The following is a 22,967-nucleotide window of genomic DNA, read 5'->3' as shown; positions in this document are numbered from 1 at the left end:
AATTCTACCAACTACTTTTTTATTTTTTTTTACTATCTTACTTTTAAGATGGAACACATTCTATCAACCTTTCCTTTCTCTGAAATCTCCATTCTAGGTGATTTCAATGTTCCCTATCACCTCTGGCTCTCCTCTCCATTCATTGATCCACCTGGTGTCAAGCCTACATCTTTTCTATCTCTGATGACGTTGAGCAGCTCATACAGCACCCTACCCACATCCCTCACTGCCTTGGAGAGAGTTCCAACATACTCGTACAATACTTTAATCTTTCATTACAATCAAGTCTTCTGCTTACTTTGTTAATACTCAATACAACCTGTGGACACTCCTATGAAGCAGTGGCTGTGGCACTTTGGGCTGCTGACTGGAAGGCCCACAGGGAGTACTTATTTGATCTTCCTTGAATGACTACAATATTGCTTCCACAGCCAAAAGCCACTTGAGTGTGCCTCACACTTTATGGAGGTTTTTCTCTCAGGCATAGAAGCATGCATTTCTTTCTTTTATCATCATCATCATCCAATCCTACATTCCCCCATGAGGAGTGTAGGAGCCCGGGGCTAGGCAGTTGGTCCTGACATTTAAGATGAGAGTGACCAACCTCACTCATCCCTGAGTGGCATTACATGAGCAATAAACCCTAAACCACCCCTTGGATATAAACCTTCACCAGCTCAATCCGATTGGAGCACAATAATTACCCACTAAACTACCAGGCGCCAAAATTTGGTTATATGGTTACCTTCCAGCATAGTAAATAGTTGCCTGGTGTTCAGGAAACCATTTGGCTTGTCACTCAGTGTAGAGTCACCCATAGGCAGAAGAAAGATGAAAGAATGAAGGAATGAAAGACAGAAGAGGGAGTGTAAAGTCACCCGTAGGCAGAAGGACGAGGAAAGAATGAAGGAAAGATAGAAGAAGATGGAAGGAAAGAAGGATGGAGGAGCCTCTGACTAATTAAAAAAGAAAAATTTAATTATGCTTGTTCTAATGCTGTCCATAACATGGAATGGCCTACAAAATGTGTTGGCAATAACCCACCCCTGAATCTTAACACTTTTATATTCCTGCCCGGAACTGTCCTACATCCGTTCTTCGCTCTGCTAGGATGCTCTAAACCAGTGGTTTCCAACCTTCTCTAATTCTCGCCCCCCCCCTCACTGAATGACACGTTCCCTGAGCCCCCACTTCCTCAGATGCTGTATTTTACTGGCATAGTTGGCACATGTCAATAAATATCATAGATTCTTGACCTTTGAAACTGTTTATATAATAAGTTTTTCAAATATAATTACCCTCTTTATCAAGCCTTCGCACCCCCCCCTGGCAGCCCTTCATGCCCCCCTAGGGGGGTGTGCCCCACAGGATGGAAACCACTGCTCTAAACACTCTGACTTCAATTCTTCCCACTCTCTCTCTCTCTCGGTCTTCCTGATAAAAAAATAACTTTCTATCAACTTCTGGTTTTTTCCCTCCTCTTTGCCACTCTGATGATTCTCTAGTTGTTTCTTCTCCTGAAGGGCAAAACTCTTTTCTCAGACTTCCTCTTCCAACCCATCCTTAGATGATTCTGGTGCTCTTCTTCCATCTTTTCCCCCCACTGACTTCCTCATGACTAAGATTAAAATTTCGTCAGTTGATGCACTTTCTGCCCACACTGGCCTCAATACAGGTATTTATGATGCTACAGCATGCAAAACATGAATTTTCATGACAAATAACCTATTCTTTACCTATGCAATATCAAGGAAGCTTGCAATGATTTCATTCTTGATACTTGCAAAGGAAAGACTCAACTTCATATCTGACATCTTAAAGTTTTCCAAATGCTGTGATGGAGTAATGGGACGTAAAAGATTAGCCACTTTTCATAAAAATGATCACATCAGAGTGAACTGGCACTATCTCACCCCTGTTGTTTCAAGGATAAATGAATTTTTCTATGACTGGTCACATTAACGGCTTACCCCTTAAGGCTGAGAGTTCCTCATACATTCGCGTTTATTTTTCTCTAGGTAGGCAAAAGGGGAAAGGATACTCGAGTTTGGGGAGGCAACAAACATGATTGTGTGCAACACACATTTTAGGAAAAGAGAGGGTAGGTTAATTATGTACGAGACTGGGGGGAAAAGCAGTCAGATAGATTATTTTCTGGACAGGAGGGCTGATAGGAAGTTAGTGAGGGATGCTAAAGTTATAGGAAGTGAGGAGTGTGTGCAGCAGCACAAACTATTGACTTGTGATACGGTGCTTAAAGAACGAGTGATGAAATAGAGGCCTTATGTACCTAAGAGGAAAATATGGAAGCTAGAAAACCAAGCAGTAAGGGATACCTTCTACAGCGAGATCAGAAGAGTGGTGGCTGAACAGGGAGCCATAGACAGAGGCGTTAATGAACAGTACAGAGCCTTCAAGAACAACATCTTGAGAGTTACTGATGTAATATGAGGCTGGACAAGAGGCCCACCACGACATAAAGTAACCTGGTGGTGGAATGAGGGTGTAGAAGCTGCAGTTAAGGAGAAAAGAAGGCTTTTCCGGGAATGGAAGAAGGGTGGTAACAAGGAGGAATACCTGGCTGCCAAGTGTAGGGCTACAAGAGAGGTACTATACAGGGCGAAGTCCGAGTCACAGAGACTTTTACTTGATAACCCAAATCATGGGGAAAGGAAAAATATGATATTTATGGTGGCAAATCAGATGAAGAGGGATAATCGGGATATTATAGGTGAGCAGTGTGTGAAGAATGATGAAGGAAGGGTAGTGGTGAACAGTGGGGATATTAAAGATGCATGGAGAGTGCATTATAGCCGGTTGTTGAATGAGGAGTTTGACTGGGACAGGGAAGGTTTGGAGCCAGAGGATCCAGTGTTTGGCCCTTGGCCTTTGATTGATGCTGCTTCTGTGAGTGAGGCAATAGGCAGGATGCAGGTGGGAAAGGCAGCAGGTGTGTCTGGGTTGACTGACGAAATCTTGAAGGCCTCAGGAGATATAGGGGTGAGGTTAGTCACTGACCTGATAAATAGGATTATATATGAGTGTGTTGTCCCAAATGACTGGTTGAAGAGTATAATTGTAAATGTGTATAAAGGGAAGGTTGATGCCCTGGAAAAAGGAAATTATAGAGGTATAAAGCTTTTAGATCAGATAATGAATGTAATGGAGAGAGTATTAGAAGGTACGATTAGAGAAAGAGTGAATATTGACGAGATGCAGTTTGGGTTTATGCCAGGTAGGGGGACCACTGATGCCATATTCACTGTTAGACAGCTTCAGGAAAAATATCCTGGGAAGAAAAGGGATCCGTATTTTATTTCTGTTGATTTGGAAAAAGCCTTTGACAGAGTCCCTAGAGAGGTGGTGAAGTGGGCAATGAGAAAGCTTGGCTTGGAGGAGTGGCTGGTTTGGGGGGTTATGGCCATGTATGTGGGTGCTCGCACCCAGGTGAGAGTGAATGGAGATTTGGGTGATCAGTTTTCCATGAACGCTGATGTGCATCTGGGGTCAGTTTTGAGTCTCATGTTGTTCGTCATGGTACCTGAAACCCTCTCACGTGACTTTAGAAACGGACTCCCATGGGAGATGTTGTGTGCTGGTGATTTGGTGTTAACTGCAGAGAACAAAAGGGAGGTGAAGGAAAGATTTAGGAAGTGGAGAGAGAGTATGGGGCACAAGGGCTTAAGGGTAAATGCAGATAAAACAGAAGTGATGATATCTAGGGTTGGTGGCAGTACAGTCAAAAAAGAGGGAGAGTGGCCATGTGCAGTTTGCCACAAGGGCGTGGGAAGTAATTCCATCTTGTGCAGTGTTTGTGATAAATGGGTGCACATGAGATGTTGTGGTATTAGAGGTAGACTGCGAGATAATGTTGATTTTATGTGTGCAGCATGTCAAGGAGTGCAGGTGGAGATTGTCAGATGTGAAAGGATTGAATTTGCTGGTGAGTCTCTTGAGTGTGTGGAAAAGCTTTGTTATTTTGAAGACATGTTGTGTGCTGGCGGTGGGGCTGGAGCTAGCTCTGTGGCTAGGGTGAGAAGTGGTTGGAAGAAGTCAGGGAGCTGTTGCCTCTTCTGACATTGAGATGACTCTCCCTACGTGCTAAGGGGTCTTTGTATGCAGCATGTGTTAAGAGTGTGATGCTGTATGGTAGTGAGATCTGGGCAGTAAAGGAAGAGGATATTCGCAGGCTCAAACGTACAGAAATGACAATGATTAGGTGGATGTGCAGTGCGTCCCTGCGTGCAAGGCCTGGGGGGGGGGGGTTGTTTACGATGGAAGAGTTGAGAAGTAGGATGGGACTGGAGTGTATTGGTGTTGTGATGAGGAGAGGTAGATTGAGATGGTTTAGGCATGTGGAGAGGATGGGAGATGATAACTGGGTGCAGAAGGTGAGAAGTGTTAATATTGGGGGTGGGGTTGCAAGGGGCAGACCGAGAAAGACGTCGGACGAGGTCATTAACCTCAGGGTTAAGGGACTGAACAGGGAGGCTGCCATGGACCGTGCAGCATGGAGAGCCGCCATTAGGTGACCAAGGCTGATGCATGCAAGCATGCTGGAGCCTTCAAAAACAAAACAAAACAAAACAAAATGAAGGTTAAAGTGCTAAAAAGCAAATTTCGGTAGCCTGCAAAAGTTGTTCATTCCATACAATATTGAGAAAAGAAAGCCAAAAGTAAGAACCAGTCATTTTGACATGTATATGCACATTGTTTAAAGGACTGCAGGTCACAGACTAAGGAAAAGACAGTTCCAGAACTGACCAGTTCTGTGAATGAAGGACTGAGTAAAACAGTTAATTTCTATATCAGAGAGCCCAATAAATACGAATGTATAATAAGATGGGTGCTGTATGTCCACTATAATAGGGGAGGAAAGCAAGCACGGACAAGAGCACCGATCAAAGAAATACAGGTATCCCACAGTTAATGCTAATCCACCTGAATGATTCTTCGGTGAAAAAATTTAATAAAACTAAAATTTGTAATCCAGTCATTTACTGTATTTTACTCCTCTGCTATCCACCCTTTACAACCACCATGTGTAGGATCTATTTCCCACCTCTGCGTGGCTTATATGAATGCATACTATCACTCTGCCGCATGCCTTCACCTTCTTTCACTACCAGGTGCTAATATTAGACATTTTGCTGTGGATATGCAAAACCGTGTTCTGTGCCTGATAATTTATCTATTGTACTGTACAATGATTTATAGTGACATGTGCTGTTTCAGGTTGCTGTGAACTTTATCATTTGGGATGATTCTGGACTAGAGTTTGAAACAAATATTCTCAAAAAGTCAACTCTGGGAGGGCTGGAAAAATACCTCCAGTGAGTCAATGTTACAATTTCTTTGTTTAATGATAAGTCTTTGGGCAAAGTATCCATATCGTTTAGCCAGGGATGTCAGCACCAATACCAGAGTGAGGCAGATCCAACATCGTGGTAAAGAACAGGAGGCTAAATGGAAGCAATGAGGGTTTGGGAGTAGATGAGAAGAAAGGCCACTAACTCCATACAGTACTTGTACAATTTAGAAATTCAGTACAGGACACCTTCCTTTTGCAGTAAGGATGAGTTTCTAAAATTCCATTGCATAATGATTTATTATATGCCGAGTCATTTATAACATGCATTCCAAGGGGATATGTTTTTAGCCAAGGATAACCCACCCAACAAAGCATAAAAACAATTTTACAGCTCACCTCACCTAAACTGGTAGTTATTTCACTGCACTGCACTACAGTTGCTGCTTACAACCAAAAATAAGAAAAAAAAAATCCAATTCACTTGAACTGCTGGTTATTCATTTCACTTTCTGCTTGAATGCTTGAACTCCAACATCACACTATTGCTCCATCAGTGAAACTAACACACCTGACAAAGTCCAAAGGCCATCTTGGAACAAACTTTGCACAACAGTGATCACACAACTGAAAACAGTGATCATATATCAACAACTGAGGCTCAGTTTGAGAGCATAATGACCATTTAAGCAAAAATACAGTACGATCATATACCGTATTGAGAAAAGGTCCTAACTTTTCAGTCATTGTATATGCAATTCATAACATACCAATTCATCATAAAGAGGGTATGCTGAACACGGTGAGTCCCCATCCCTGCATTACTGACTACTGTATGTACATCTTATATCAACAACTTGTGTATTATGAAAATGACTGGGGTGCATGGGGACTGAAAAGTCACACATATTAAAAGTTCAGCTGCCAATCAATATTTTTTCATAAGTTATAGACAAACTTCACACAAATTTCCAGACTCTCAGAAAATACACATACAGAAGTTTTACTATACAGGTATACTTCATATCTGCATTCTTTAACCCCTTCAATCTGGCGACATATACAGGGTGTCCCCCCAAAAAGTACTCTCTTTGACAGCCCATTACTCATACATTTTTTCTTTTTGTTTCAGGTGCAACTAATGTGAAATAATGGCAGACATACGACTAACTTTTGCAGAAAGAAAATTTGTCATAAAGCGCTACTGGAAGTACGAAAACGTCACGGAAGTGCAAAGACAATTTAGAAGACAGTTTCACAGAGATCCACCAACGTGTCCACGTTATAAGCTGTGTCTGGAAAATGGTGGTCATCAGTTTGAACATTTGCGAACACACAGGAATGAATAGACTAGCCATTTAACTTTCTTTAATTACATGAAATTTTCTTATATCTATGTCAATAAACACTGCATTTACTGTCATTCAAAGCTGATTTAATTCAGCTTAAGGGAAAAATTTTCAATTCGAGAAGCTAAATGCAGCCATAACTGATCCCTTCACTATTACAGAGCCTTCCTAAGATGAACAAAAGCAAATGGAGGTTGCAAGATGACGACAATGCATGCCACTGAACTGATGGGGCTAATCTAGAAGACTATGACCACTCAGCTGATCATACTTTGAATGTTACAGTACATAAAACACAGTACCACCAACAACACATTGGCTGACCCAAACTACAGTACAATCTCATCATTCTGGGTATATCTTCTGTGCCCCTCCAGCCACAGGGCATATTTTATGTACCGGTATTATTCTTACCATCTCCAGACAATTTTATCTGGTTTAGGAAGAGATGATTTCATACTAAGGGGCTGGATATAGCCTTCATTAACATCTTGATTATGAAAGGTCTTTACCAGTCTGTGTAAAATCATCTGAAGGATACAAAAGCAAAATGAAAAAAAGAAATCCTGGAGTTAAAAGTGCTAAGGTGCACATGTGAGAATATACTGTTCATAATGGTTACTTACTTGCTGCTGCCATCCTAGAGTACACTTCCTTTGTTTCAGTCAAAAACAAGATTTCACCCTGGAATAAAGAATGACATTAGTATCTGTAAAGAAAATTGTGTGTGTGTGTGTGCGTGTGTGTGTGTGTGTGTGTGTGTTTGTGTGTGTGTGTGTGTATTTACCTAATTGTGATATACAGGAAATGTGGTACGCTCGTGGGGTCCCGTCTCTGTTTCTCATTAAGTCAAATTTAGCTTTAAACTCATTTAAGTTTTTAGACTGGACGATCTCTTTGTCCACGCTATTCCACAGGTCTATACATCAATAAGGAAAACTATATTTCTTGATATCCTTCAAGCAGCTTGGTTTCTTCAGTTTCATTCCGTGTCCTCTTGTTACTCTCTAATCCCATAAAAACAGATCTTTGTCAATTTTATCTACTCCCATCATGGTCCTGAGCACTGCAATCATGTCTCCTCTCTTTCTCCTTTCTTCTAGGGAAGGCAAATCCAGCTTTTCCAGCCTCTCTCTGTATGACTGATCTGCCAGACTGGGGACCATTTTGGTTGCTGTTCTTTGTATTCTCTCATTCTTGTTTATATCTTTCTTATTGCGTGGGGACCACACTACTGCTGCATATTCTAACCTGGGGCAAATCATGGCCACTATCAATTTTTTCATCATCTCCTCATCCATATAATGAAAGGCTACTCTTATATTAGTCAGGAGTTTATACGTCTCTCTAACTGCCTTGTTAATGTGTTTTTCAGGTGACAAACTGTGTGTGTGTGTGTGTGTGTGTGTGTGTGTGTGTGTGTGTGTGTGTGTGTGTGACATACACACATACAGATGGTTAAGCCTCTAATATAAGGCCAGGCTTCATGGGATGTGAATGGTGCATAAATGAATGTCTGGCCCACTTCAATGGGCATGCTATTGACATTTTTCTCACTATCATACATTTTCTTTCTGTACTCCCTGGATCTTGCTTTATCCCACTCATCATTTGAATAGGAAAATGAGGTACCGTAATAGCCCAAAGAGAAGAATGGTGGCCATCTACAACAGTAGCTACAGAATGACCAGAATGAAAGCTAGAGATGAAGGCACAGACAGAAGGATCAAAACCCTAAGTGGGCAGTTTGGAAAATAAAGATTTATGCCAGACTCTGTTGAAAGCCTTTGAGATGACAAGTGCAATGGCAAAGCTTTCACCAAAATTTCAAAAAGAGGATGACCTGGAGTCTGAAAGGAAGGTGAATAGATTGCCAGCAGAGCATCCCTGGCAGAGCCCATACTGACGATCAGAGAAGTTATGACAGGAAAGGTGATTTAAAATTTTTCTGTTAAGAATAGATTTGAGTTCTTTAGAAAAACAGGATGTTATAGAAATTGGGCGATAGTTTGAGGTAGGTCACCCTTTTTGAGACTGGCTGAATGAGTGCAACCTCCATGCAAGAAGGAAAGGTACTGCACAACCTGCTGTCAAGTGTAAAAAATAATATAACAGACTACAAAAAATAATCCTACAAAGAGAGGAAGAAACTGATAAAAAGGTCAAGTTATAGTATTGGTCCCACAATTATTTTTTCAACCAACCTGGGTGTTTCGATATTGACCTTCATTTCTACTGGAAATCAATACCGTAGTTTCTAAATTGTGACCCATTTTCTGTCATCACAGAAACTACTGATTTTTGACAGAAATTTAAGTCAAAGTAATCAATAATCACACCAAAAACCATTGGAAACACCCATGTTAGATGTCATTTGAATACTGAAGCCCTGGAAAAAGGGCAGGGTTTGAAGTCAGTAAAATAATCCTAACCTAACCTAACCCTCCCCCAACAAGGTCTAACTTACCTTACTCTGGAGATGGTGGGTCAGACCCCTCCCTCTCCTCATCTATCTATCTATCTATTGCCAGACGCCTCAATCCCGTTTGGGGTGGCCACAAACAAATCGCCTCCAAGTTGCCCTGTCCCCCGCCATTTCACTGCCCTGCTCCCAACTCACACACCCCTCTCTCAAATACCTCTCCACCCCATCCTTCCATCTCATCCTCGGCCTCCCCCTCCCTCTTCCCCCCTCCACCTCACTCACATACACTCTCTTCGTCAGTCTTTCACCCTCCATCCTATCCACATGGCCAAACCACCTCAGTGTGTTCCTCATAATGCTTCCTATCACATCCACATCCACAGCACAACGCTCCTTTATATCCTCATTCGTCAGCCTGTCTCTCCACGTGACTCCACAGGCTCCTCTTAAATAACTCATTTCCACTGCTCTCACTCTTGACTTGTGTCCTTCCAACAACGTCCAAGCTTCACTTCCATACGTTAGAGTTGGTATCACAATACTGTCATGTAGTAACTTTTTCACTTCCATGCTCACTTCCCTGTTTCTTATCACTGCTTTCATACACTGGGTAAATCCTCCACCATTCTGACTGTGGGGGATTGAGACTGGCAGCCTCAATGAAGAAATTATGGAAGCTTTCCTCTCCGAAGTTCTTGATAAAGAGGTAACGGGCAAGGTACTGTTTGAAATATTCCCCCTTAATACTGACACAGAAAATTGACGGAAGCCTCAGGTTCTTGATAAAAAGCCTTGAACATCTCCCAAGGCTTCAGCGCACAACCAGCACATGGGAGAGACATGGTGGGACTGACTTTTGAATCTGGCGGAGTGCAGGACACTTCGCTCATTGGCGAAAGGAAATTACATGTGACTGGTTGATGAAGTGGGAGGGATAGCTGTGATTGGCTTTCATAAGTCACATGATTCCAACACTGTCAAGTCGGTGTAAAACATAATCAAATGCATATAAAATGGTTTAAAATACTGTATATATAAAAAACTGACAACGACGTAAGAGGGACTGCTAACGTAAACATGGCTGCACAGTGGCACGGCCCAGGCTCTTGCTGTAATGGAGTAAAAAATCAGTAATCTCGTAATCCGTTCATTTCCGAGAGCAACGACACATCCTGGTGAGTACAGCAACATGAGGTGCATAGGCTGATAGGTAGAATTAGTTTGAGTTTTCTGTGGGACTGATACTATAGTTTGACCATACAATATTTATGATGTTGCTGTAAGTTTAATACAATCCCAAATTATCAATAAGTAACATATAATGTGAAAATCTGGCAACCAATATAAAACAAAGCTATACCAAAAAAAGAAAAAAAAAAATCCATGGTTTCCCAAATCCCTACCAGAACCTGTAACATATTTAAATCTCTAAATGATGTGGAATTATATGACACAAATAATTCAACTGTATCTTACTGTGCAGTTTGACTTCAGGACAGGAAATATTAACCTTGCCTCAAGACACTGTCAGCCCAACTGGAAGCCACCTCAGAGAAAACTGCAGCCTCTATATTTAAGCATGACTACATCGGTTAATTTATTCTGGTCAGCCAATCTCGTACCCTCACAGTGACCAAACCTACCTTTTCAAAGGTGAAATCTTGTGAAATTTATTAGTATGGTATCACGACGTAAAACATATGACTCACAATACCCAATTCCTGATTGGTAGGTATAAAAAAAAACAATAACAAAACAAGTAACAACAAAAACTCTTGGAATGCAACACTGGGCCACAAAAATAGCAGGATTAAGTCTGATGTTCCGTGACGGTCACTCCCAGATAACCTCTACCGTCTCAGCGTTAATGACAACACACTTCATACACAACACCTCCAATACAAGTCTATGATAAGCTTTATAACTTATTCGGCACGTTGTAAAATCTAAGATAAGCACCACTTAATCTATGAAAAACCAACCTCACCGGCAGTGTCACGTCCCCTGTCTTGTTTAGGAGCAACAGCTGACAACCATTCTCTCTTACCATGATTAATGAAGAAAACGGGAAACTAGCGGTCAAGGACTGGCAATGATGGTCTCTGCTTCCCATCCGCGGGTCTGTTCAAAATTGGCAATTTAGCATTTTTGTCAAACTGAACAGTCTAGCACTTCTGCCTTGGCGAGTTATTTCTATTTTACGCTTTGATAATCTCGTGCTCATAGTTTATGTCCTTTAGAGAGCTAAGTAGAGTACAGAAATATGTAACATATAAGAAAATATTACGTATCAGACAGGAATAAACTGGCAGATGGCTATAGCATCCCTTTCTTAGCCTTTTTTTTTTTTTTTCGGACTAAGCGCAAATTTTCACAATGTTATTTGTATACTTTTACCAACAGAATAGTATGCAAAGGTATCTCAGACGACCATGTTAACAATCCACATAGAAAAATAACTTGCTAAGGAAGTGACAGACCTGTATGTGACATTCAACAGCACCTGCAACCTGAATACTGAAGTCTGCTGTGTGAATCTAGCAGTATTCTAGAGAGTATGTCAACATCTAATGCATCTGGGGGCCCTGAATACTGTTCCTAACGATTTCTGGGGTTTTGAATACCTAGCAACATCTAGTTCCGATTAGACAACTATGCAACTCTCATCATCTGTGTTGCCAGTGTAGTGCGTTTTTCGCTAGATCTTGCTTTTTAGCAGTGAGGTTTTTCTTTTAGCAACAATTAATCCAGCAGTACGTTTTAAATTTTTACCAAGATACACTAATACTATAAAGATTACATCACATTTTCTTATTATCCTCTAGAGTTGCACCTTAGGCATTCAGCATGTTTAGCAGTCATTGTGGTTTTAGATTTGGCAACTCAACTCACCCCTCAGTCCTCAGTCCTCAGATGACACTCTGAACTGTGAGAGGGAGGGTGTAATCGAGTTCACCTTTGCCCGCACTTTAACATCATGTAAAGAACAAGTTACTGTACGATGTTAGTGATGACTGGCGTTTATTAGTGCATGATGAGCAACAGAATCGTCGTGAAGGTAGGTGTATCGATTTCTGTATGTGTGTGTGTGAAAGTTCATGAGTTCTGACCATGAAAGTGGCTCACTCGACTCTCATTTTTATCCGCATAGCAGTATATGATCACTTATTTCTTTCACTCGTCAGTAAAATTAAACACTAATGCTTAGCTTTTTTTTTTTTTTTATTGCTGGAAGTTAAATAAAGAGTAACATTATTCCCATTTAGTTTACGATTCTGCAAGTGAGCAAGTGTAACACGTATATTTCAGGCTATACTGTAAGTAGGCTACATAACATACTTAAGTTCGGCCACGAAACATTCATACTTTATAATTGAACACTTATAACAAAACTTGTTAATTGAGGAAGTTCAGCTAAACGGGGTTTAACGTGTACTTCAAGGTACGCTGGCGGAAAGTCTTCCGGTTTACTGTAAATGTGAAGGTTCATCCGTACATTGACATGACAGCACTATTATGAACTACCATAAGTTTATGGAGTTTTGATGTATGTGGAAAGCGGGTGCGAGACACGAACATGCAGTGTGCGTGGGCCGGGTGTAGGTGTGGTATGGGTGTAGGTGTGGGTGTTGGGCATCCTGGTGGTAACCTGCACATCCACACCTGCACCAACACCCACACACTTGCTCCAGCGTCTTAGTGAGACTGCACCACTTCAGTCCGATGACATACAATTAATTTACTCTTGAAGGTACATCAGACGATTATATTCAACGTGGAATTTCTTCCGCACTGAATAGGATAATTGGGCTTATTTACACCTTCAGTAATAAAGTCTCTCAAGCTTAATAAAATCGTCTGGAGGTAGGCAGAATAATGATTTTTAAAAAGTTTAATTGTTGGCAGTATGCTGATCTAATGATAATCTGGCGGTAATCAGTACAAATATATAATGCATCATTGGGCAGAAGGAGGAATAGCCAGCTGTTTTAGGAAGTGTACTACAGTATGTGTGTGTGTGTGTGTGTGTGTGTGTATGTGTGTGTGTGTGTGTGTGTGTGTAATTCACCGGGTCGGTCAGGATCACTTGATGGTCGTGATCGTCAGCTTTTTTTTTACCCTCCCGGAAGGGAGCTGAGAGCTCATATAGTCCGAAATAAGGGCAAGGCTGTGACCTTCACACACGCACACACCCGTCCCCTTGCTCCAGGGGGACAGTAACCACCCATTTCGTCAGTGAAACTTTTCGCAACCCGAGCGAGGCGCGAACTCCCGTCCACCAGTTGGCAAGCGAGAACGTTACCACTGCACCAGCGAGCGGTGTGTGTGTGTGTGTGTGTGTGTAAATATTTGTTTGTTTGTTTCTCCGTTATGGAAATCGAGGTGAATGCATTTAAAACTCTCTAAACAGCGCTGACAGGAGTAACATTTACAGCTCATTTAGATGTGTACAGTAAGTACATTACAGTTTCAAGTAGGTGGACTGGTGGCGACGATCACCAACTCACTTGTAGTGCTGCATACTTCACCCTTTTTTTTTTCTTTTCTTTTTTTCCTGTGTCTGGCCTCCGCTCTTCCTATTGTTCCCACCTTTCCTGTAACTTTATATCACTCTTCTTTCCTGTTCACGTGGCTTTGAGTGACAAGCCTAATGGTTTCCTTTAAGCAAGGAAACAATTAAAAATGCTGGGTGGTAACCATATAAGGCTAACCAACCCATACATGTTCCCTCCCCGGTACTTGTCAGCAAGTGGGTGCTCCTCCTGGTAAAATAACTAACTCAAAGTCAACCGGCCACACCTTGCTGGATTATGGCGTCAGGCTATAGATAGTCACTACAGTCGCTAAATTGGCGCCGGTCATGGCTAGGATTAGTGTTAATTAGAAATAATCATCTCAGCATGACGCAGATATCGTACTTACCGTAGATTTGTTTTTAACGTCTGCAATAACATTAGCTACGACAGGTTGGATGAGTGGACGGATTGGTGGGGTGATTGGGGTGGGTGGCGTGTGTAATCAAGGTTAAGTAGATGAGTGGATGTGGAAGGGCAGAGTGTGTAGAGTGGGTGGGTGTGGTGGGGAAGTGTTGGTGGGTGGATGGGTAAGGCTGGTGTGTGGGTGGTTGGGTAGGGTTTGTAGGTGGGAAGACAGGCCCATGCCAGGAATAGGTCTATGGGAAGTGTGTCCCTGGGGAAATGGGTTCAAGGAGGAACATAGATTTCTTGGGTAAAACGGGACCTTGGGGTTGTTCTCCCACAGGGGGAGTGGCCATCAAGGGTTCCAGACAAAGCCAGTATGCACGATCATAGATTTTGCCGGGCAGCGCCGGGTACCCTGTTAGTGCTACACAAAAGAGGTAGGATGATGCGATAAGACTTCCTTATCAAAGTTTCTTAGGAATTAATGTACCTCTATATCTATCCGTCAGTAGAGACAGATAGATGGATACAATAGCTCAGTTTTCACTGTGTCATTATGAGAAAACTTGATTTTTAAATCAGAATGGAGTAATTGTGAAACATGGGAGGACGGTGTTTATAATTATGTGCACCACCGTAGACGATTCCGGTTCTGTTCCCTTATCACCTTCCGCTCTAACTTTCTTATGACATTAAAATTTCGGCATCTGATGTGTTTTGTGCCATCACTGGTCTCAATACTAACAAAGTATAGGAGCCTGATGGGGTCCCTCCGGCTGTCTTCAGGAACTGTGCTTACACCCTCTTTCGTCTTTGTCTAGGCTACTTGTACCTTTCCTTCTTACTTGAAGTTTGCCCACAGTCTGCCTTTCCCAAAGAAGGGTGACCATTTTCAGCCCTCTGTCTTCCGATTGTTTTAACATCCTGCACATCTAAAGTTTTTAAACCACTTTAAAAATTTTGAAGCACCTTTCCTACCATAAACTTTCCGATTGTCAGTATGAGTTGCGCCAGGTACGCTCCACTGGCGATCTTCTCACCTTCCATTCAGACTACTGGTCATCCTCCTTTCGAGACTTTGGCGAAAGCTTTGCCATTGCATTTGACATCTCAAAGGCTTTTGATCGAGTCCGGCATAAATCTTTAAATTTTAAACTGCCCTTTTACGGTTTCTGTCCTTCTATCTTTGCCTTCATCTCTAGCTTTCTTTCTGGTCGTTCTATAGCTGCTGTTGTAGAAGGCCACCGTTCATTTCCTAGAGCTATCAGTTGTCGTGTGCCCCAGGGCTCTGTCCTGTCACCAGCTCTCTTCCTTTTCTTCATCAGTGACCTAAGCTGTACATCTAATCCTTTTCACTCATGCGTTGATGATTCCACCCTTCACCTTCCATCCACTTCCCGCAGAATGATCTTAGCAGTTACTGCAACAAGGAAGGGATGAGGCTATGGCACACTTAATGTCTGACTTGGCTCGTATCTCTGATTGGGGTAAAGGTAATCATGTTTTTAATGCTTAAAAAAACTCAGTTCTTCCATCTTTAGACCCGTCAAAATCTACCATAGGAATATTCTTCAATTTTTAACAATACCCAACTCAATCCTGCATCATCTTTGAGCTTACTTGGAGTTTCATTCTCTCGGGATTTATTTGAAAAGATCATATTACCTCTCTTGTAGGCTACAGTCTGCTTCCAAAAGATTAGGTGTGCTAAGTCGACTTCATGCCTTCTTTACCCTTGCACAGTTGTCAGCTTTATACGCTGGTTTTATTTGCCTCTGTGTTGAGTACAACTCATGTATGGGGAAGCTCCCCACATACAGCTCATCTCAACAAGGTGAAGTTGAGGCTTTTCGTCTTATTTAACTCTCCTCCTCACATTGGTTCGTATCAGCCTCTATCTCTTTGCACTGTTGCATCATTGTCTTTTCTCATGTTAAATCAGTGGTCATTGCACACTGAACTGTCTGCTTGCATCCCTCCACCACTACGGCTGGCGCGTAGCACCCGTCTAGCAGCTGATTCTCACCCTTCTTCAGTCCAGCTCCCTGACATAAGTTAACATTAACTCTCAGTCCTTCATGTATGCAACAGGTCAACTTTGCAAGTGTCTTCCTCTGTCTGTAGTTCGCATCACCTATGACTTCCAGTCTTTTAAACGTAGTGTGTCCAGGCATCCCAAAATAAACGGATATTGAATTTGGCTCTGTTATCTTCTATATATCTCTATCTATATACCTAGGCTGCTTCCCCCATGGAAAGGGAGGTAGCCGAGACAGGACGACACACTCCCCATTTACTCATCCATTCAGTCAATCGCATCTTAGCCCCAAAGGGGAGAAGGAACAGATCCTCACCGCACCACACCACACATGTGGTACGTATACAGTGGTCCCTTGCGTTTGACCTGTTTCAAGTTAGCGATTTTCGCTTTTAGCAATAGGTTAGAACCAATCCCACGCATTTAGCGACTGTCTTCCGCGTTTAGCGATGTGGGGCGTGAAATGCCTTGCCCGTCCGCCACCAGACCACCAGTGTTATCATTATTGTGAGCGTCTGGCTACCTTGGGTGCTTTTTTCTCTCTCACAGTGCCGAGCATTTGGCATTTTTCGCTGGTGAGTAGATGTATCTGGTTAATACTTGGATGGGTGACCACCTGGGAACACCAGATGCTGTTGGCATCCCTACGTGTCAAGTGGGGTTGGTGGAGGATTAGTGCCCGTCCCTGTAAAACAATTAACTCTAAGCCCTTGACCACCCCATTTGGGATACATGGCGTCTGGCAATGAATGAATGAAATGAAATGAGTAGATGTATAACCATACAGTACTGTATCTGTATAATGTATTGCTAATACACCGTGTTTCATTTTCAGCACTTAAAGTAGGAAATCGGGGTTCAAAAGGGTGACTTGGAGGATGAGCGCAGACTGATTGACATCTTTCCCACATAAAGTACACTTCGCATCTAGCTATTTCGTATTTAGCTATGGTTTTGCCAGGCTAATTAAATCGCTAAATGCGAGGGACTACTTTGTATATATATATATATATATATATATATATATATATATATATATATATATATATATATATATATTAGGGAATAATTTGCGGGCTTTAGCCGTTGGTCCCTTCTTCCTTGCATAAAGAAAAATGTACCGATATTCATAGGTTTGTTGGGCTCTGAACATCGTATCACTGGGATTTCAGATTCATTGTTTATCGTCTGACTGTTTATCGCAATGAAGTATATACCGTAATTAGTATGTATATTCGTAGCTGTAAATTTCAATAGCCATAACTCCTCGGTTGTTCAGTGATAGATGATTATTACATAATTTGTTATCTAAGTACTGTAGCCTACTTGTCCGACAGTTCGTGTTATATCCAACACACACACACACACACACACACAGCTTTTGTGACACCATTTAGTACGTGGTGTTAAATGACTGCCACAACCGCACGCTGTTCATACTGTAATAAGATCGGGGTCAACGGTAACTGAGTCCTAACCGCTATAATTAGTACAGTAAATAATTGCTTGTGTCTGTTCTTATGTTCACACTCTTCTTGCTGCATGTACGGAAGTGTGTTGGTGTGGGGGAAGTAGCTAGAACAGATTTAATGAGTTCCACTGACTATGACTACCGTAAATTTAGTCTGTATAGAGTGCTGCAATTTCCACACATTTTATTTTAGTATTGTAGTGTGTAGGCTTGGGTTTGCTGAGGATAGGAGGACGGTGTAGGTTAAGGCGCATTTTCCACCGTCACCAGAAGCATCGATGTCAGCTGAGATTACAGTATAACATATTTATACCAGCTATAACCAACAGGAATCAAGGAGCCTGAAGAGGAAGCTTGAGGTACAGTATGTTGGTTATTCCGGCAGAAATGCTTCGGTGTCGTATTTTGCTACTTTAATTATTATTCACTCTGGTTTCATTCGGAAGTGTTTGATACCGGTAGTTGTATGACAGAACATGCACCTACCTTACATCAGATAACCCTAAACAATTGAAGCTTGAGAGAGTTTATAAATACGGTCTCGTGTGTGTGTGTGTGTGTGTGTGTGTGTGTGTGTGTGTGTGTGTGTGTGTTTGTGTGTGTGTGTGTGTGTGTAGCCTACATTTAACGACTGGTCAGTGATCTAGTTGGGATATTAGTGGCGACTGCGGTTATGTTATATACTGGCTGCACTTTCAGGCTTCCATAACTCTCGGCTGAATAAAATCGTCTACCGTTAACTGGAAATCAGTTACTAGACTTTTGCAGACCAGGAAAGAGTTAGGTAATATATATTGTTGTTTTAAGCGCATTTTATGAGTCCGAGTGTGGTGTCTGTGCTCTGTAGTATGCAAGAAGTACTGTATGTGGCTTCACGGTTTGAATGGATTAAAAGGTTTGTCGGTAATATCCATATATTTGGCTAAACTGTCTAATTATCCAAAATAATTGATAGTTGTTGCCAAGGTTATCAGGGTACAAATATAGTCTGCAGTCTCATTTCTTGGATTTCATCATTTTTCATCAAAAACGTAATGTGCCCCTGTTTTCAGCGACATTAATTTAGAGAGAGAGAGAGAGAGAGAGAGAGAGAGAGAGAGAGAGATAATTTAGAGAGAGAGAGAGAGAGAGATAATTTAGAGAGAGAGAGAGAGAGAGAGAGAGAGAGAGAGTTGGGGGCCACCTTCCACCTATGAGTGCTCCCCTGTGTGAGAAAGCAGTGGACTACCCTATTTGGATTAACATGTAATAATTTTGATCTTCAGGGTTGTGGTACAGTATATTCTGTTAGAGAGGCAGCTCTTTGAAATATGTTACAAGAGTAATGAAAAAAGAAACACACACACACACACACACACACACGCACACACACACACACACACACACACACACACACACACACACACACACACTACGGTATACTCTTTTGGTTAATATTTCTATGTTAGGGGAGGTTTGATATGTTTCTGACCATAGATTTTCCCTTTGATATGATGCGTCAGGGAGAAAAACGACGTAGCTACCGTACTTACCCTACGTACTAAGTGGATACAGTGGAAAAGACCAAGTAGGAGACGTTCTTTCTCGTGATATGTTTTGCTTGGCTGGAAAAAACGATATAAACAATGACGTAGAAGTAACCAAGCTAGAGTGCAGAGTCACGAACTGGGTTGGTGCAATGCTGGTGTAATTTGGCAGGATTCAGTTGCCCCAGCTTGTGCCGCCTGAAGGATGTAAGACCCTTCGGTGTGGAGAAATAAATATAAGATACACGGGCTTGAATAACTTTCACCCACACAGGCAAGGTCTTTGTCAGCTGTAAGGAAGTTTAGCACTGACATTCACAAAGCACCTTTTTTTTTTTTTTTTTTTTTTTTTTTTTGGAAATCGGGGATGCGTACGAAAACATCGCATTTTCCTTATAGCTGGTACTATAATTCAGTGTTGCTCTTAAATAACAATGTTTCTGTAGTTTGAGGAGCCAGCAGCAAAAATAAACACATATATAAATAAACAAGCAACATACAATAATGACTTACTGTGCTGTGAAGCGATTCTAAAGCCTTCTATTGTAAGAACACCAGCAGTTCAGATATAACTAGAACGAACACACACACACACACACACACACACACACACACACACACACATACAGCCTTGGAGCGAGGAAAGAAAGCAAGACAATGGGCGCAGCAGATGTCTCGTGTTTTTCTCCGTTCTCCATTTGTTCATTGTGGTTCTTGTTTACATCTGGTCCGGAACGAGCACCACTCCGTCGCGGACACCGATCACGTATTTTATTAGCTAGTCTTGCTATCTCCAGACAGTCTTACTCCGTTCACTCGATGTAGTGCTATCTACAAGTGACGCGACACTAATCGAAAATCCAAATCGCTTCCTGTTACCTTGGGAACAATTTATTACGTTACCATATGTACAAATGGATACCTGGTGGTTTAGTTACTCTGCTTCAACCGGCTGTAATCCATAAGGACTTATCTGGTACAATCGAGGGATGGTTGAGGCACACTGCATTGCTTACATAATGCTATTTAGAGGAAAGCGATTGATCTCTCTTGCCATAAATGCCGGGACCGAATATCCTAGACCCGAGCCCACACGCTCCACTAGAGGAAAATACAACCTGACAAAAACGGGAGAATTTTGCACAGAAGAGGTTAGCGAAAGTACCGTATAACTTTCATTTATTCATTCAATACCTGAGGTCTTTGCTAATAAAGTAGTCAAGAGGCACCAAGAATAAAGTATAAACATATGATCAAGTAGTAAAGGGATTAATCTGTATCTGGCAAGCCACAGACCATTGCTTGTTGCAGAAATCACGACTGTACACTCCGTCAGCATCCACGGCACCATTGTGTTAGGTTACGGTATATATTACACTGGCTGCTTGTTGCCACACCAGACTCCCAAAGACGATGTCCCGCATGAACCATGACGTATGCAGCGGTCTCTTTGTTCTTTACTGAACTCATGGTTTGCATCCACCCTGTTACACTGTGTGATCCATTCATCAGGAGGTGTTGAAGTGCATGAATCGTTTAGGATATAAAGGATTAACTTTCACATCTTGTCACATACCATCCTTCCTGACTGTTTGTCTCCCTACCTGTCTACCTATCCCCTCTCCTTCCTCCATCCCTCCCTGTATACTTATCTCGCTGCTTACCTCCCTACCTACAGTACATCACTGCCTACGTAATTACCTACTCCCCAACTACCTCCCTACTTACTTCCACCACCTAATAAGGTGGCAACCCTGGCGCGATTGTATTTTATGTATTATTTAATAATTTATTGCAATTTTCAGATTCCATTGAGTTTTATCGGAATTGTTGTGAGGGCATAAATTTGTGCATATTCACTCCGTTCTGGTGATGCCAGCGCTAATGCTGTACTCCTCTAAATAAAGAAGTTTGCTCTGTGACCTTGACCTTTTAATGGTCACCGTGACCGTGGGTTTCACATGAGCAAGTCGACCTCCAAGACGAGGGCACACTACCAGCTTCAGAATTATCGCCCCAACTACTAAAATTATCCATAAATGCGGCCTGTAGAGCGTGAACGAACGGATGGACACAGAAAACTGGTGCTGGCTGTCATTCAGGGCTCTCGACCTCACGTTTGACAATCTACTGTGTGAGGCAAAGGTTCTACTGTACTTCTCACCTTCCCGTGGTGGCTAATATACCTGAGACGCTTGATAAGTTTCTCCACCCATAGTATGCATTCATCTCGTAGATATGATGTGTCAGAGAGGAAAGTGATGAATATGTTCCAAGCGCGAAGTAGACAGTATGCAAACTTTTATCCTTGACTACGTGGTGAGCCCCTAACAAGACAGTGGCTCGTCAAGTGTTGCATGAGTAGGAACGTAATTTTTTTTTTAACTCATTATCTGCAGGATACCATATTCGAATTGTATTTCTGTTCTAACGTGGATTTTTAGATGTAATTTTTATTAACCCTTTCATGATCTTAGTGAGTCTTTTATAACCTAGCTGACGGCTGAATCCTTTACTCAGCTAAGTGAATCGTAGGAGCCTGATAGTGTTAGTAGGGTCGCTGGTAACCCACTCATCATCGGACAACACTTCATAATTTTTTCCTTATTATGTTAGATTATTTTATGCAGCTGAAACTGAGCCCAAGGTACCTAAGGGTGTTGATACTGCCATTGTTAACCCTCTCATGGTCGGGGCAAATCTAATATAATATTCCCGCTGACATCAGATCATTGTATTTAGCTGAGTGATAGGAACCTGGCTTTATTATTTTTTTCTTTAATTTTTTAAATAGACTGGTTGAGGTTGGTGTTACGTGAGCTTTTTGCGTTCCGTGTCCCGGCTCCGTAAGCAAGGCGGACTAGCAAGCCTGGTTAGGAGGACTGTGGTATCGTATGTCACCCTGCCACACCACCACCACCACCACATCCCCATCACAACCTCTGTAGCGCCCTTAATGCGCCACCACTACCATACCACCCTTACTGCACCACCATACCACCACCACACCACCCTTAGTGCACCACCATATCACCGCCATACAACCCTTACTGCACCACCACACCACCACCACACCACCCTTACTGCACCACCACCACACCACCACCACCACACCACCCTTACTGCACTACCACACCACCACCATACCACCACCACACCACCCTTAGTGCACCACCATATCACCGCCATACAACCCTTACTGCACCACCACCACACCACCCTTACTGCACCATCACACCACCACCACACCACCCTTACTGCACTACCACACCACCACCATACCACCCTTACTGCACCACCATATCACCGCCACACCACCCTTACTGCACCACCATACCACCCTTACTGCACCACCACACCACCACCATACCACCCTTACTGCACCACCACACCACCACCACACCACCCTTACTGCACCACCACACCACCACCATACCACCCTTAGTGCACCACCACACCACCACCACACCACCCTTAGTGCACCACCACACCACCACCATACAACCATTACTGCACCACCACACCACCACCATACAACCATTACTGCACCACCACACCACCACCATACAGCCATTACTGCACCACCACACCACCACCATACAACCATTACTGCATCACCACACCACCACCATACAACCATTACTGCACCACCACACCACCACCATACAACCATTACTGCACCACCACACCACCACCATACAACCATTACTGCACCACCACACCACCACCATACAACCATTACTGCACCACCACACCACCATACAACCATTACTGCACCACCACACCACCACCATACAACCATTACTGCACCACCACACCACCACCATACAACCATTACTGCACCACCACCACACCACCGTTACTGCATCACCACACCACCACCACACCACCCTTACTGCACCACCACACCACCACCATACCACCCTTA

General features: G+C 42.5%; 2 protein-coding genes across 2 annotated transcripts in view; one reads left to right on the top strand and one right to left on the bottom strand.

The window, feature by feature from the left end:
• LOC145412792 (omega-amidase NIT2) overlaps positions 1–7,327 on the bottom strand; it is a 144,327-nt gene extending 137,000 nt beyond the window's left edge. Inside the window, exon 1 of the mRNA XM_080282572.1 lies at positions 7,284–7,327. Coding sequence (XP_080138698.1) covers positions 7,284–7,296 — 13 coding nt within the window. The 5' untranslated portion in view covers positions 7,297–7,327. The remainder of the gene's footprint in view (positions 1–7,283) is intronic.
• A 4,683-nt stretch (positions 7,328–12,010) lies between these two features.
• LOC145412888 (uncharacterized) overlaps positions 12,011–22,967 on the top strand; it is a 107,604-nt gene continuing 96,647 nt past the window's right edge. Inside the window, exon 1 of the mRNA XM_080282685.1 lies at positions 12,011–12,140. The gene's annotated coding sequence lies outside the window, so the exon portion shown is untranslated. The remainder of the gene's footprint in view (positions 12,141–22,967) is intronic.

The sequence above is a fragment of the Coenobita brevimanus genome, chromosome 94 (assembly GCF_032717465.1).
Source record: "Coenobita brevimanus isolate Jiangsu-jjx chromosome 94, ASM3271746v2, whole genome shotgun sequence".
Taxonomy (NCBI): Eukaryota; Metazoa; Arthropoda; class Malacostraca; order Decapoda; family Coenobitidae; genus Coenobita; species Coenobita brevimanus.
The sequence above is the reverse complement of the archived record's forward strand: the minus strand, read 5'-3'. Positions and strand labels throughout refer to the sequence as shown.